This window comes from Canis lupus, chromosome 26, assembly GCF_048164855.1.
Source record: "Canis lupus baileyi chromosome 26, mCanLup2.hap1, whole genome shotgun sequence".
NCBI classification, from domain to species: Eukaryota; Metazoa; Chordata; class Mammalia; order Carnivora; family Canidae; genus Canis; species Canis lupus.
In genome coordinates, this window is record NC_132863.1 from 37,980,397 (window position 1) to 37,994,730 (window position 14,334).

The window sequence follows — 14,334 nt, forward strand, 5'->3', positions numbered from 1 at the left end:
TTTTCTCAATCATCGTTTTTATTAATTGGCTTTATAGGCTAAAGTGCATAGTAAAGACAAAAAAGGAAATGCATACATAGGAAAAGGACATTTTTCTCACCAACGGTAGAAAGACCTGAGATGCCTAAGTGTCTGTTCTAGGAACACTGGACTGAGGGAAAAATGTATGCAGGCAGCAGGCCTGGGGGCTGGCTTCTGGCTTCGGTCTGGGGCCTGCAGAAGCTGTTGGCATGCTAACCCTGCCCAGGCAAAAGCTGTAATAGTGCTGGGACAAAGGGTCACACTTTGGATAGGTGCTGCTGGTACCAAATCTAAGTTTAGTTCCATTCAGGGCCCTAGGGAACCAGCACTACTACTGAACTCCTGCAGACAAACCTCCACCATCCCAAAGTGCTGGTCACAGGAGAGGATATGGGGGAATCACTCCTTTGTTAGCCTGGGCCTGCTGCCTAAGCCCCCAGCTGTGGATAGTCACACTTTTCCCACTCAGTGATTATGTACCTGGGTCAGGGTTAGTCACTGAAGTCTTTTGTCTTTATCACATGCCTCCATCTCGGGAAGTGAGGGGGCCCATGGAGAAGGGTGGGAGGGACTTTTGTGCTCCTTGAAAGGATAAGCAATTCATAACTCCTCTGGGCCTCTGTTTATTAGAATTAGTCTACAAGTTAGGGCCTGGCAATTAGAATGCATCTGTGCCCCCGAAGCACTGCAGAAAAACACATCTGACTGAGTCAGGACCCGGAGATACCAGTGGTAACCCAAGGTGGAAGCCCCAAACATGCTCCAGGGAGCCTGTCCACTAACTTGCAGGAGAAAAGAGAAGAAATCTGTTAACTTTGCTCTCAGTTCTTGAGATAAAGTGCTTAATCTAGCGCAGGGGAAATCTAGAAACAAATGTGGGCAATCCCTTACAGTGGATCCTTAAATAGGTGCTAAAACTAAAGGACGATAATAAAAACCAAACTCGGGTTCCCTCACAAGGGAGCCAGCCCCAGCCAGGAGCTGGCTAGACACAAGGTAGCGGCGCGTGGTCTTCCTACATCATCCTCTGGAGCTCCTCAAAGTTCAGCAGGTTGTTGGCTGTATCTGACCAGGCAGCGTGCTGGGCTCCATCCATCTCAGAAGCAAGCTGATTGCTCCTTTCCAGAGTATGATTGATGCCCCCAATCACCTCCTTACAGTCGGGACATGTTCCTCTCTGCATGGCTCCCCCACAATCGCTAATCACATATATGTGGCCATTGGGGCACTTGAACCAGTGGCCACGAGGAAAACCCATAGCACTGACTATCTGCACTCTTTCTTCCTCTGAGATGCCCAGGCCGGAGCAGGGAAGGGTGGTTTTCAGAGCTTCCATCTTTTTCTGCACAAGTTGTTCATCCTCCCGGGTGAACTTACATGTTCTCTCAAGGATCTTCCGGACACTGTGGACCTCCTCTGCTGTGCTACTGCTCATCTTCCCCTCTGCTATCTTACAACGGGACAGGAGGTTTACCAAGTATGTGAGCCTCTGGATTTCACTTTGGAAGTCATCCAATTCCTGGCTGGTAAAGCTCAAACGCTTCTTGGTAAGCCATTCATGGACCTGTTCTAGTCGAGTCCCCAGTCTCTCCTGCTCTAATACATGCACCTTTTTCAGAGAATTCCACAGGCCAGCCAAGTAGTCATAGAAGCTGATATAATTCTCAACAAGGCCCAGGTCCCTCACGGACAGATTTTTCTGGGCCAGCTTCTCCTTCAACATCAGAAAGTCTTCAGGAAGCAGCTGGTGGAGGAGGCTCTTGCTCTCCAGCAAGACCTTAAGCCGTTCCTGGCTGGTTGCTATTTCCCCTGCGGAGCCCTGAATCTTTTCCTTGACAATTTCAATCTCTTCCAGCCGCTGTTTGATGCTGGTTCCATACCGCAGGTTTTTACGGATGGGTACCTGGCAGATAGGGCAAACCTTCAACTTGATGGCAACTTCATCATCCTTCTGCTCATTCATGTAGCGATCCAGGGCTTGCACCTCAAAGATGTGGCTGCAATCTTCTAGCTGCACAAAGCGGGCATCAGGCTCATCCTCAAAGCCAAATAATATTTGGGTGACTTCTTCCTGGTGGCAGACACGGCACTTCTTGGGACATGGTTCCCCACACAAACCGATGCAGGGGTGGCCGCAAGCCAGCAGCTTAGTACAAGGCACATAGCATGGGGGTCGGTCGCAGGGTTCAGAGCAGAGTTTGGTGCACTGGTAGTGCTGGCAGCGCCAGACACAGGGTTCCACGCAGGGGCTACAGAGTTCCCCACACTTTTTCTTGCACTGGCTGTGAACACAGCGGTTCTGGCAGGTCCGCTGGCAGGGTGGGCACTCACGAATGCATGGCTCCTGGCACTTGTGTGAGCAGATGAGCAGGCGTTTGCAGGGCTGCTGACAACGCTCATGGAAGCGCCCTTCGAAGCAGCTGTGGCAGGTGCCAGGACAAGGATGCCCGCAGTCCAAGATGGTACCACACTTGGTGGTGCACTTGACTGGCAGGTCATACATGAGGTCTTCCACATTACCACACTTCACCTGCTGGCTGTGCCCACACTTAAGTTTCACGGTGACCATTTCTGAACACAACCGCACACAGTCTTCCCCACAGGGGTGGCTGCATCTGTGCCCGCATTTCAGAACCTTGGGGCAAGGCTCTTGGCAGCAAAAATCTGACTCAGGCATGGAACACGGAACCATTTGTTCGTGGCCGCACCGAACAATGATTTTGCGCACCTTCACCTGACAAGGCTGACACTCCTGGAAGCAAACAAGAGGGCACCGGTGCCCATCTTGGCAGATGACCTTCTGGCATGGCTTCATGCACTGGAACTCCTTGTGTGAGGAATCATAGGGGTGGCAGGCACGGGTGCAGACGTGTCCACAGCCCAACCGGAACTCACAGGGTAGGCTGCAGCCTCCTTCGGGCACTTTTTGGAAATCAGAAGCTTTGGATACGAAGGTGTGGGTATCAGGATGGTTCTGGCAGCACAGCTGGAGTGTGCGACCTATTTGATTGTTCTCTCGAAGGGTATGGATGATCTTGCTCCACAAGGGCACCTTGGCCAGCATCTGCATGTTTCCAATGCAGTACATCCCCTTCTTGGCACGGGACAAGGCCACACAGATGCGGTTGGATATCTGGAGAAAACCCACCTTGCCTTCCTGGTTGCTCCGCACTAATGAGAGAAGAACAATGTCATTCTCTTCTCCTTGGTATTTGTCAACCACATGGACCTTGACCCCAGCAAACGTCTTGGCTGGCATGAGCTTGCGCAGGCAGAAGAGCTGCCCGGTATAGGTGGTGAGGATGGTGATCTGGGAGGGCAGGTACTCCTGGCACAGGAAGTACTTGCACAGCTCTACCACAAAGCGAGCCTCATGCTGGTTCTGGTGGCTTTTGCCTTCTTGGATTTCCTGTTCAGGAAAGTTGTGTTCTACAAAGAAAAGGTTGGAAGAGACTCCCTAGAAAAGAAAAAAAGTGATAACATTAGGTTCACTCATGCGATTTTTTTCTATCTTCGCATGTATGGACCACGGACTCTACTCCAGGGAGAGACCTTGCAAGGTTTTTTGTATACTTTGTACAACACTTTAAATTTAGAGTCAGTCACCATGTGCTTTCTTTTGGGACCATGACAAGTAGGGAAAGGGATAAAGAATTTGTTTTAGTTTTTAATATATTTGATATAAATATTAAAATAACCTCCACAATCCAACTATTATAGTCCAGGAAATAGGCAGCACCTATGATGAAGATGTTGAGGGAGCAGCTAACTTATAAGCACTCAACTGTGCTGACCGCTTGACACACATTATCTTCCTCAAAACAATAATGAGGCAGCACCCATTATTCTCACTGTACAGAAGACCCTGACACTCAGAATTGGTATTGGTATATAACTTGCTAAAAAGTTACAAAGCTACTACTAAGTGGCAGAGATGGGCTTCAAAAACAATTCCAGGGGGGGAAAACAAACAAACAAACAAACAAACAAACAAACAAAACAAAAAACCATTCCAGGGGATCCCTGGGTGGCTCAGCGGTTAAGTGCCTGCCTTTGGCCCAAGGCATGATCCTGGACTCCCGGGATCGAGTCCTGCATCAGGCTTCCTGCATGGAGCCTGCTTCTCCCTCTGCCTGTGTCTCTGTCTCTCATGAATAATAAAACAACAACAACAAAATCAAACCATTCCATGTCTCTTTCTCTCAACTTCTATATTATTTTTCCCCTTAATAACCAGCTTTTAAAAAAGCTGACTCTAGTCCCTTTTGAAAACCCTTTTTCATCCTAAGGAAATACAGCCTCCTAGGTTGTTGATTGCATCACAGAAAGATAAGGAAAGGCAGACTTACCTTTATCTTTTCATATTTGAGAACAGAGGGATGATTCTCCAGATCCTGGTAAATATAGGGGGTCAAGAGACGGGCAATTTCAGGGCGCATGCGGTGCTGAAACGACATATTTGTCATTAGAAACATGAGCGGAGAATAAACGGACCATTTCTAGAGACTAGGTTGCTAGTGAAAAATCTGGAAGTATTGTGAAAAGAACAGGGAGGAAAGAGCAGAATGTAAACAGCTCCTTCGTCCAACACAAACTCAACACAGGCTGATCTTGTGGTATTTTAAAACAGAAAAGAAGTCTGGCAGTCACTGCATTACTAAACCAGTTTTATTTTTATGAGACCTTTCTTGCTGGCAGTTGGCAAGCTCCCAGGAGACTTCTGGACATTTGGTAGGTAATAAGAGAGGTTCCGCTTCTTACCTGGTAATTCAGACGGACAAAGGGAATGTTTACTTTCACCAGCCGTTCAAAGAGGGATACCTCAAGGTTGAAATTCTTGGCTAGATCATACACGTTGGCACTGGGGCGCAGCTGAGAAAAGAAACATGTGTGATAACTCTCTATTGACATATTTTATCCATCCATCCACCCACCCACCCATCAGATGTTTTTTAAGTGTCTTGTATGTGCCAGGCACTGTTCTAAGTACTGACAGGCTAAGGATAAAGGGCCACAAGGGTCATGAAGGCAAGAATTAAAGGTGATGTGACAGAGTGCCTAGGGGTAGGAGCTCCTTAAATAAAGGCCGAAGAGTGATATCTGAGTTGATGCCAGCATGGAGGATGATGCCTATCATTTGAAAAGTAGGCCATAAGAGGGAGCAGAAGGAGAGTAGGGGCTGCGAACAGAGTGAGCAAATGAGATGGTGATAGGAGAAGTCAGAGAAACAGGCTGGACCTAAGAATATTTGCCTTTGTAGTCCACTTTAAGAAGCTTGATTTTTAGGGCAGCCTCGGTGGCTTAGTGGTTTGGCGCCGCCTTCAGCCCAGGGTGTAATCCTGGAGACCAAGGATCGAGTCCCGTGTTGGGCTCCCTGCATGGAGCCTGCTTCTCCCTCTGCCTGTGTCTCTGCTTCTCTCTCTGTGTCTCTCATGAATGAATGAATGAATGAATGAATGAATAAATAAATAAGCTTGATTTTTATATTAGGAAAATGGGAAATCACTGGAGGGTCTTAAGCTGCAGAGTGACATATCTGCTTTTTAAATTTAAATTCACTGGCTCCTTTATAAAGAAATTGGGATGAGAGGACAGCAAAAACGGAAGTACAGAAACAGGGAGCAACTACTCAAACAGTTCACTTAAAAGATCATTGTAGGGATCCCTGGGTGGCGCAGCGGTTTAGCGCCTGCCTTTGGCCCAGGGCGCGATCCTGGAGACCCGGGATCGAGTCCCACGTCCGGCTCCCGGTGCATGGAGCCTGCTTCTCCCTCTGCCTGTGTCTCTGCCTCTCTCTCTCTCTCTGTATGACTATCATAAATAAATAAAAATTAAAAAAAAAAAAAAAAAGATCATTGTAGATTATAATAGTAGTCGAGGAACAGATTGAACGAATGACACTTCCTCTGAAATATACCCCAAATCCAAGAACACTTGCTCTTAGGTTGAATGTAGAAGGTGAGGGAAAGAAGAATCACAGAAAACCACTAATAAGCTTAAAGATGGATGAAGCAGAGAGGCCAGGATCTTCTGTCCAAGCGCACCCCTCAGCCATCTCTCTTCATCTTATAGGGGCTCCTGCCCTACCTGCTGATGGTCCCCAATCAGAATGAGGTGCTGGCAAGCTTTGCTCAGTGTGGCAATGGTGTGGGCCTCTAGGACTTCAGCAGCCTCTTCTACAATGACAATCCGAGGCTCCACCTTCTGCAGGATCTGACGGTATTTGGCAGCACCTGGAGTCAAGAAAAAAAGAGGCTCCCTGAGTTGACACACTGGGCCCTGTGACAACTGAGCCCCCACATTCACCCAAGGCTGTGACCACCATTGAATGAGAGAGCAAGTGCTGCTGAGTGGTCTCCAGAACATGACACACTTGTTGGCCACTGCTGGGGTTCTGAATGCAGCAGGAACAAGTGAGTATATTTCATCATCAGTTCCCTAAACACAGCTTGCTTTCAGTAGCTTTTCATGGCCTCTTCTCCCTAGCCTATTAACAAAGCTCCTCTTTACCAGTCCTAGATGATGTGACAGGAGCTTGGAACCAGTGGTGAACAGCTGGAACAGGTAAATTCCCCATGATTTCTTACCTGTCGTTGTCATTCCTACAACCTGGGCATCTTTCAGGATGTGCAGGTCTTCCTGGAGCCTCAGCTCAGCCATTCTCTCTGCTGATGTGCGGTACTGGCGCTCATAGTTGAGGATTTTTCGGCGGGTGTCAGCCTGATACATCTGTAGCCACAGCCTGGAGAAAGTGAAGAACCAGACAGAGGAAGATGTATGCTCTTTAAGGCGGCAGAGGAACCCCCTTCAGTGTTTATGAAGTGGAACCTAGACCCCTGAGGGGCGCACGGACCACAGAGAGAGAGGAAGGAGAGACTTAGGTTTACAGGGACCCAAGAGTCCAAAATGCCCAACAAAAAGATGTGCAGAGACATACACATAGGTGGCCAAGAGCTAAGGAACGGAGGATAAAGAATGAGAGGTTAATTATTGAGAAGAGAGCAAGGGACTTCAAAAGCTTCAAGTATGGGAGGCCTGGGTGACTCGGTGGTTGACTGTCTGTCTTTGGCCCAGGGCATGATCCTGGAATCCCAGGATCGAGTCCCACATCGGGCTCCCTGCGAGGAGCCTGCTTCTCCTTCTGCCTATGTCTCTGCCTCTCTCTGTGTCTCTCATGAATAAATAAAATCTTAAAAAAAAAAAAAAAAAAAAAAAAAGCTTCAAGAATTTCTCACAAATTCTCCCTGCCCCATCCCTACCTGAGTCCTCTCCCCTAATTCTCCAGTCTTATATTACAAGTAAAACATCAGGTCACTACTCTGCTGTAAAACATTTCAAAAGCTTTTCAATACACTTCAAAAAGTGGCTTTTGATAATTCAGGCTCCTAAGCTTTGCCCCATAAGACTCTGCAGTCAGGCCCCTGCCCCACCACTATGACTTTCCATTTCTCTCTCTGAGCCATAGGCATGCTTGGCTGCCTCCTTTCCATTTCTCAAACAGCCATACTCCTTCCCAAGTCATGTCTTTATGCATGTGGTCCCCATAATTTCATCTGCTCCCCATTCCCAGCTGGTCTTGCTCATGTCTACTAATCCTTCAGATTTTCCCTCCAATGTCACTTTCCGGGATACCTCAGACCAGCTCAGATCCCATGTTAATATTCTTAGCACCCCTTGCTCCTTTGTGTTTATATCCATTTGTAACTTTTTATTTGTGCCATTAATTAATCTATCTCCCTGGACAGACTTTAAGCTCAGTAAGGGTAGAGCCTAGTGTTTGTTTCATCTGAAGGCTGCACTCCTAGCAATCAGCTCAATGGGGGTATGCAACCAATCATTAGTTAACATTGTTGAAGGTTGAGATGGAATGACCGGGGTTATGTTTCAGAACAAAAAAGGAATCCCTTGGGGAAATTACATGGGCTGGTTGGGGGGGGGGGGCAAGAGTGAGGAGTGCACATAATACCTATACAGCTGCCAGCGAGAATTCAGGTCCAGCTGCCAAACATCTTGGATTTCACTGGCCTCAGCCTCAGTCATGGTGTTCAGTTTGCGAAGTTCAACCTTTACTTTCTTCTTCATTTTCTTTTTCTGGTTACGCTGGGTCTGTGGACATCAATACCAGCCAGGGTTACCATCCGACAGAGGTGGGCCCAGTTCTAAGACCAAGATGGCCAGAACACATTAAAAAAGGAGCTGCCACCTTGGAAGAACTTCCTTGAATGTATCACACTCTCCTCACACATACTCCACTGCAGAATGGCTAAATGAGGGCTCTGGACCAGTCTGCCTGGGTTCAAAGCCCCATCAACCTCTTATTAAGTTGTGGGACCTTGAGTAAGTTATTCAACCTCTGCATGCTTCAGCATCCCCTTCAATAAAATAATAACAAGGGTACATGTTCACAGGGTTGCTGAACTGAAGGAATACATACATGGAAAGCATCTGGAATACTGCTGACATCAGTTACCACTCAACATCTTTTGACCACATTCTATTTCTCATTCCTAAAACATAGGTCATGAAAGTAGTAAATGTGTCTTTCTTGCTGAATGCCGTACAAGACCTGCTAAACTGGTCTTCACGTCATCATAGTACCTTCAACAAATTGGTGAAAGGCACCATTTAGAGGGAAATGCTCTCCTCTGGCTCTGTTACTAAGCCTGAAGCCATGAGCCTTTAGGAGGATTGGCATGGAAGATGAATGTCACAGTGGAAGATGAATGTCACAATATTATGGACCTCTGCCAACTTTAAAAATCAAACAAATCAATTCCTCCTACGGCCATGTGGCAGATAAATACTTAATCCATAATTCCACACAGTGGGATCAGATTCTATCCATCATGCACAGTGATGCTGAACTGGACTAGAAGATCAGTTCAAAGCCAGCAGACTTTGAATGCCTTTTTAAAGGCCAGTTCAAAGCCAGCAGACTTTGAATGCCTTTTTAAAGGCATTCAAAGTTGCCTTTAAAAGTCCCTTAAATCATCAGTGGAGGTCAGAAAATGTTGAGTATCCAGTCCTCTACTGTCATAGCAATGCATGGCAGATTCTGAGGATCAATTGCTTCTACCAAAGGAACGAAAAGAGAGAAACTCTGGGTGTCCATACTTTTCTGGCTTTAAGAGAAACATCAGATTCCGGGGTGAATGAAGGATGAGTATTCCACCCAGCCTGTACAGCTTGCTTCGTTCTGTTTTATTTGAATTCTCTCAAGTTTTAATGCACTGTTCATAAAGCTCATTTGTATTTGAGAAAATAATATCCATGAAAGTACTAAGCATTGAGATCATGAAGTGTTTGATCTAATCCACATGTGGTGCATTTTTCTAAAAGTTCAAGAAAAGCATTTGGTTACCTGCTTCCTGTTTCTCTAAGTTGGAATTTCTTGCTAGGTCCCCTCTGAAGGGCCATAATTTTTATACTCTTGGGAACTGGACCCTTCTTATACCACAGGTTGTAAAAATGGGTAAAATAAGTTAACTGTGAGGACAAGCTGAACATGCTGTTGTACGAGAAGTGGGTGATAACAAGGGGCTGCAGTTCTAGTCAGAACAGATGTTCTCAGGCCTGTTTCGGAAGAGCTCAGCCCCCACCCACCTGGGCAGTAGTAACTGAACTCTCATTTCCCATTCTGTTAGGGCTTCCAGAGGCCATGAGCAAATGAGTTTACCTCCCACTCTCCTGTGGTTTGCTCCTGCCCAGCTGCTGTCCCGGGGCCATAGTTGTCTAGTCTCATGGCCAGAAGCACTTTAGCCAACTCGTGGACTGCCCCATTCTCTTCCTTCTTCCGCCGCCGGGGCCTCACCACCTCTTCCTCCTCAATCACCCGGTCTGCTTGAATTAGGTCAGCCTCCTCTGGGATCTCAATCAGTGCACCCTCCTCTTCCCCTTCTTCCTCCTCCTCCTCCACTTCTGCCTGGGCTAGGAAGAAAGCAGGCAGGACAGCAGTGAAACTCTTGAAACCAAAGCAAGATGGCACTTATACAAGAGCTCACATGCATGAAGATGGTCTCAAGGGCTTTAAATGGTTATTTTATGAGGGAAATTGGGAGAAATGGGAGTTAGGGGAGGGAGACTTAAATACTTTTTCATTGTTTTTTAAAAGCCATAGAAATATATCCCTGTGTAAGAAAGGTCTTACTTTCTTAATGTTAAATACACAAAAGAGAGTATACAAATAAGCAATTTAAGAGATAATAAATTCATAAAAAGAACATCTAGGTACCTCCCACCCAATTTAAGGAGAAAATCACCCATATTTCTTGAAGACCTTATGGACTCGTCTAGCATAAGTTTTATATTGCTCGTTCTTCCTCTGCCTTTAAGAGAACTTTACCACATATATAATGTATACACATCTCTAAATAACACATCGTCTAGTTTTTTTTTGAGCTCTCTACAAACAGAATAATATTGTATACATTTTCCTACAGCTTGCTTTTTCATTCAGCCTGTTTTTGAGATTCATATGTTGCCATATACGCTATGATTCATTCCTTTTTACTGTTGTACAGTATTTTATGATCTGAATGGAGGGTAAATGACTCATCCATTGTACACGTGTTGATGAACATGAGTTCTGTTTTTCTATTACTATAAAGTGGTTGTGCCAATTAACCACTAGCATGGTTCCTACTGCTCCACATTCTAAGTGTAGCGTTATAGCAAACTTGCAAATTTTTGCCAATATAGCGTATAATATCTCATTGTGGTTTTAGCTCCTCTAATTTCTAGTGAGCCTTCTTCATGTTTAGTGACCATTAGAATTTATTTTGTGATGTCCTTGTAAAATGTCTTTTATCTATTTTCCTATCAAACTATTACTTGTCTCTCGATTGATTATAGTTCTTTATATATTCTAAGTATTACTTTTAAGTTTTACTCTCTGGTTTATACCATATTGCACCTTAAGATGTGATTTGAGGTAGACATGCACTCTTACTTGTATTTTCAGGTCCTGCTGGTGCAACATTTTGGGTGAATGAACTGACACCCAGACCCAGCCACTCCAGCATCATGGAATGCTTCCAGCCCTGGAAGCAAATCCATTCACTATCCTGAGGAAGGAATAAATTATCAGTCACAAGAGTTCTATGATAACCAGTGTAAAGGAAAGGTTTCCATGAAGGACTGAAAGTAGTTCTCTAAAAATTTAGAGGCTGTAAGTTGGCAACCCTCGGGCAACTGGATCATTAAATATGACTTGCACAGAATTTAAAAAAAATAAAAACTTCCTCTCACAATAAAATCAAGATCTATGGCAGCAACAAGCCTACATTCGAAAATGGCAACAAATGACTGGAAGTGGGTTGCTTACCACTTCTTTTTCTGGTCTGCCAAGTGCTCTCTCTACCTTCAAGTGTCTCACATCTAGCCTGCTTTATTCATTTACAAATCATGATTGACCCCTTCAGGATTCTGGGTTTGTAACCCTAGAAATCACCAACTCATTGATAAGAGCTACCATTTCGCTGGGTTCCTGGCCAGCCACTTTAGAGAAATCATGTTACTTCTTAGAATATCCTTTGAAAGCATTATTATTACCCCGTTTGACTATTGAGAGACCTAAGGACCATAGTGGCCAAGGCACACAGTCTGTAAGACTTAGGTCTGCTGACTTCAAGGCTCTCTGTATAGTGCTAGGTTGCCTTGTTATGATTTTACTAACAATCACTTAAAGCACACTAATTACGTAGTTTACGAATATTAACTTGCTTATCTAAATAACAATCCTATAAAAATTACATTGATCTGTAAGAAATTGCCATTTTTGCAAGTCAAATTTATAAATATTAGCAATTTCATATAGTTCAACTTAATGTTATTATCATCCCCACTCTATATAAAAGAGGAAGGAGGTACAAGAAGAATTAAGTAACCTGCCCTACAGCAAAACCAGAATTCATATCCAGCAAGCTAGCTCCAGTCTTGCGCCTAACTAGTATACTAAGAAGCCACCTCTCCTCATGAAAAGGTACTTCTCACATTATGGTAGCATCAGATTATCAAAACAGCTAATGCTTTGGATTATTGCTTCTGCTGGAGACTCCCTCCAAGTACTAAGGTAAGAGAGACGCTTAGAGCCCCCAGGATGACCCTTACTTGTACAGGTCCATTCATTAAGCTTTTCCAGTGCTGGGGGGATATATATTTCTCCAGGTGCTGTTCCCGTAGTACACCACGCATAGTGCACTCCAGGGTCTGGGCCCCTTCATGCAGCTCTTGCTCTGACTCTTTCATTTGTGTCACAATCTGCCAAGAACAGAGGGAAAGAAAATTGAAGTACCATCATCCCCTAACCTCAATTCCTGCCATGAAAGAAAACAAAACGAAGACACAGGAACAGCAAGAAGAGATAACAAACTAGTCAACAGGGGAATCCCTGGGTGGCTCAGCGGTTTGGCGCCTGCCTTTGGCCCAGGGCGTGATCCTGGAGTCCCGGGATCGAGTCCCGCATCAGGCTCCAGGCATGGAGCCTGCTTCTCCCTCTGCCTGTGTCTCTGCCTCTCTCTCTCTCTGTCTATCATAAATAAATAAATAAATCTTTAAAAAAAAAAAAAAAAAACTAGTCAACAAACCAATTTCCAAGCACATTACTGTGGTCTCAAAACCATAGGATTATTATCTAAAATATCTAAGGGGATCCCTGGGTAGCTCAGTGGTTTAGTGCTGCCTTTGGCCCAGAGCGTGACCCTGGAGACCCGGGATCAAGTCCCACATCGGGCTCCCTGCATGCAGCTTGCTTCTCCCTCAGCCTGTGTCTCTGCTTCTCTCTCTGTGTCTCCCATGAATAAATAAATCTTTAAAGAAAAAAAAAAAAAAAGACTCCTACTTACCAATAAGAAAACAATTAATCCAACAGGAAAACAGGCCAAGGATATTGTTGCAGAGACTTCTCTCTTTTCCTTGGTTTTCCTTGGTAATAATAACTGACTTTTGTCTGGGTACTCTGCTGCCCACCTAGAAGACTGGAAAGGGTGGTATGCCCTTTCTGTCCTTTCTCCATCTGAATTATGAGGGGCCAGGTCAGCACATGGGCCCAGCAGAGTGGACTGTTGGAAGGAAGCTGGGTCCTTCACCTCTCTGTGTAGTGCTTCTCCCTATGGCCCCTGGACTGTGTACCCAGAGGGCCATTACTCTCCAGCCTATCTCCACCTGGAGCTATCTCAGCTACTCCACACCAGGACTCACACTCATGTAGGCTCTCCGGAGGTGCATGGGGAGGCTGCGGCGGAACTCTCGTTTATTCCTCAGTTCCCTCAAGGTGAACTGCTTCAGGATTTCACTGTTGCTCCTTCCACCTACCCGCACGATGCTAGTCTTCTGACACTTGTATATGCCTGTAAGGCAGAGCATAGCAGGTAAGAAGAGCTATGCTAGACTCTCTCAGGTGGGAGCTCTACATGTTTGGAATGCTGTCTCAGGTGCTCCCTTAGAGAACACACTGGTGCTTACAGGAATCTACCCTAGAGATGAAATGCCCTATGCAACAATAGTGTGGTGCTTAAGAACACAGGGTTTGGAATCAGACAACTGGGCACCCAAATCTTGACTTCACCACTATTGCTATATAAACTGCAACAAGTTATTTAACCAGAGCTTCAGTTCTTCACCTGTGATTTGAATACAGAAATACTTTCCTTTTAGGGCTATGATCTGGATAAATCAGAGAGCATCTGTATAGCTCCCAGGCAAGTCCTGGCACAAGGTAAACACTTAGTAAATGTTCTATCATTCACTCTACAGGTATATGCTGATTGGTCACTATGTACCAGGCATATGGTAGGTTGTTAAGATAGAGCAGGTAAGGGACGTCTGGGTGGCTCAGTGGTTGAGTGCTTGCCTTTGGCCCAGGGTGTGATCCTGGAGTCCCAGGATCGCGTCTCACGTAGGGCTCCCCGCATGGAGCCTGCTTCTCACTCTCCCTGTGTCCCTGCCTCTCTCTCTCCCTCTATGTCTCTCATGAATAAATAAATAAAATATTAAAAAAAAAAAGAGCAGGTAAAATACAGACTTAGTTCCTAATTTGTTCTCATGTCTCATAGCCTGGCAGAGAAGATACACATTAAACAATTTATTGTAAGAGCAATAAGTACAGTAAGGATGATAAGCCCATGATGCTCAAAGTATGTAACAGGGGACCTTACCTAGTTTGCATGGGGGTAGGGATCTAATTCTTGAAGACCTAATATTTAAACTGAGATTGCAAGAATAAAAAAGATTTAATCTACATTAAAGGAAAATACAGAATGGGAAATAATATTCCAAGCAAAATGAAAAATATATACTTATTCATTCATTAATGCA

The 14,334-nt window shown here is 45.2% G+C and overlaps 1 protein-coding gene across 2 annotated transcripts in view; it reads right to left on the reverse strand.

The window, feature by feature from the left end:
- Positions 1 to 14,334, reverse strand: part of ZNFX1 (zinc finger NFX1-type containing 1) — a 24,532-nt gene continuing 10,198 nt past the window's right edge. For both annotated transcript variants that reach the window (XM_072801380.1, XM_072801381.1), the window contains exons 5-14: positions 13,219 to 13,367; positions 12,130 to 12,279; positions 10,970 to 11,084; positions 9,698 to 9,948; positions 7,988 to 8,127; positions 6,609 to 6,763; positions 6,109 to 6,254; positions 4,783 to 4,893; positions 4,371 to 4,466; positions 1 to 3,478 (exon numbers count right to left, since the gene is read on the reverse strand). In XM_072801380.1, coding sequence (XP_072657481.1) covers positions 1,037 to 3,478; positions 4,371 to 4,466; positions 4,783 to 4,893; positions 6,109 to 6,254; positions 6,609 to 6,763; positions 7,988 to 8,127; positions 9,698 to 9,948; positions 10,970 to 11,084; positions 12,130 to 12,279; positions 13,219 to 13,367 — 3,755 coding nt within the window. In that variant the 3' untranslated portion in view covers positions 1 to 1,036. The remainder of the gene's footprint in view (positions 3,479 to 4,370; positions 4,467 to 4,782; positions 4,894 to 6,108; positions 6,255 to 6,608; positions 6,764 to 7,987; positions 8,128 to 9,697; positions 9,949 to 10,969; positions 11,085 to 12,129; positions 12,280 to 13,218; positions 13,368 to 14,334) is intronic.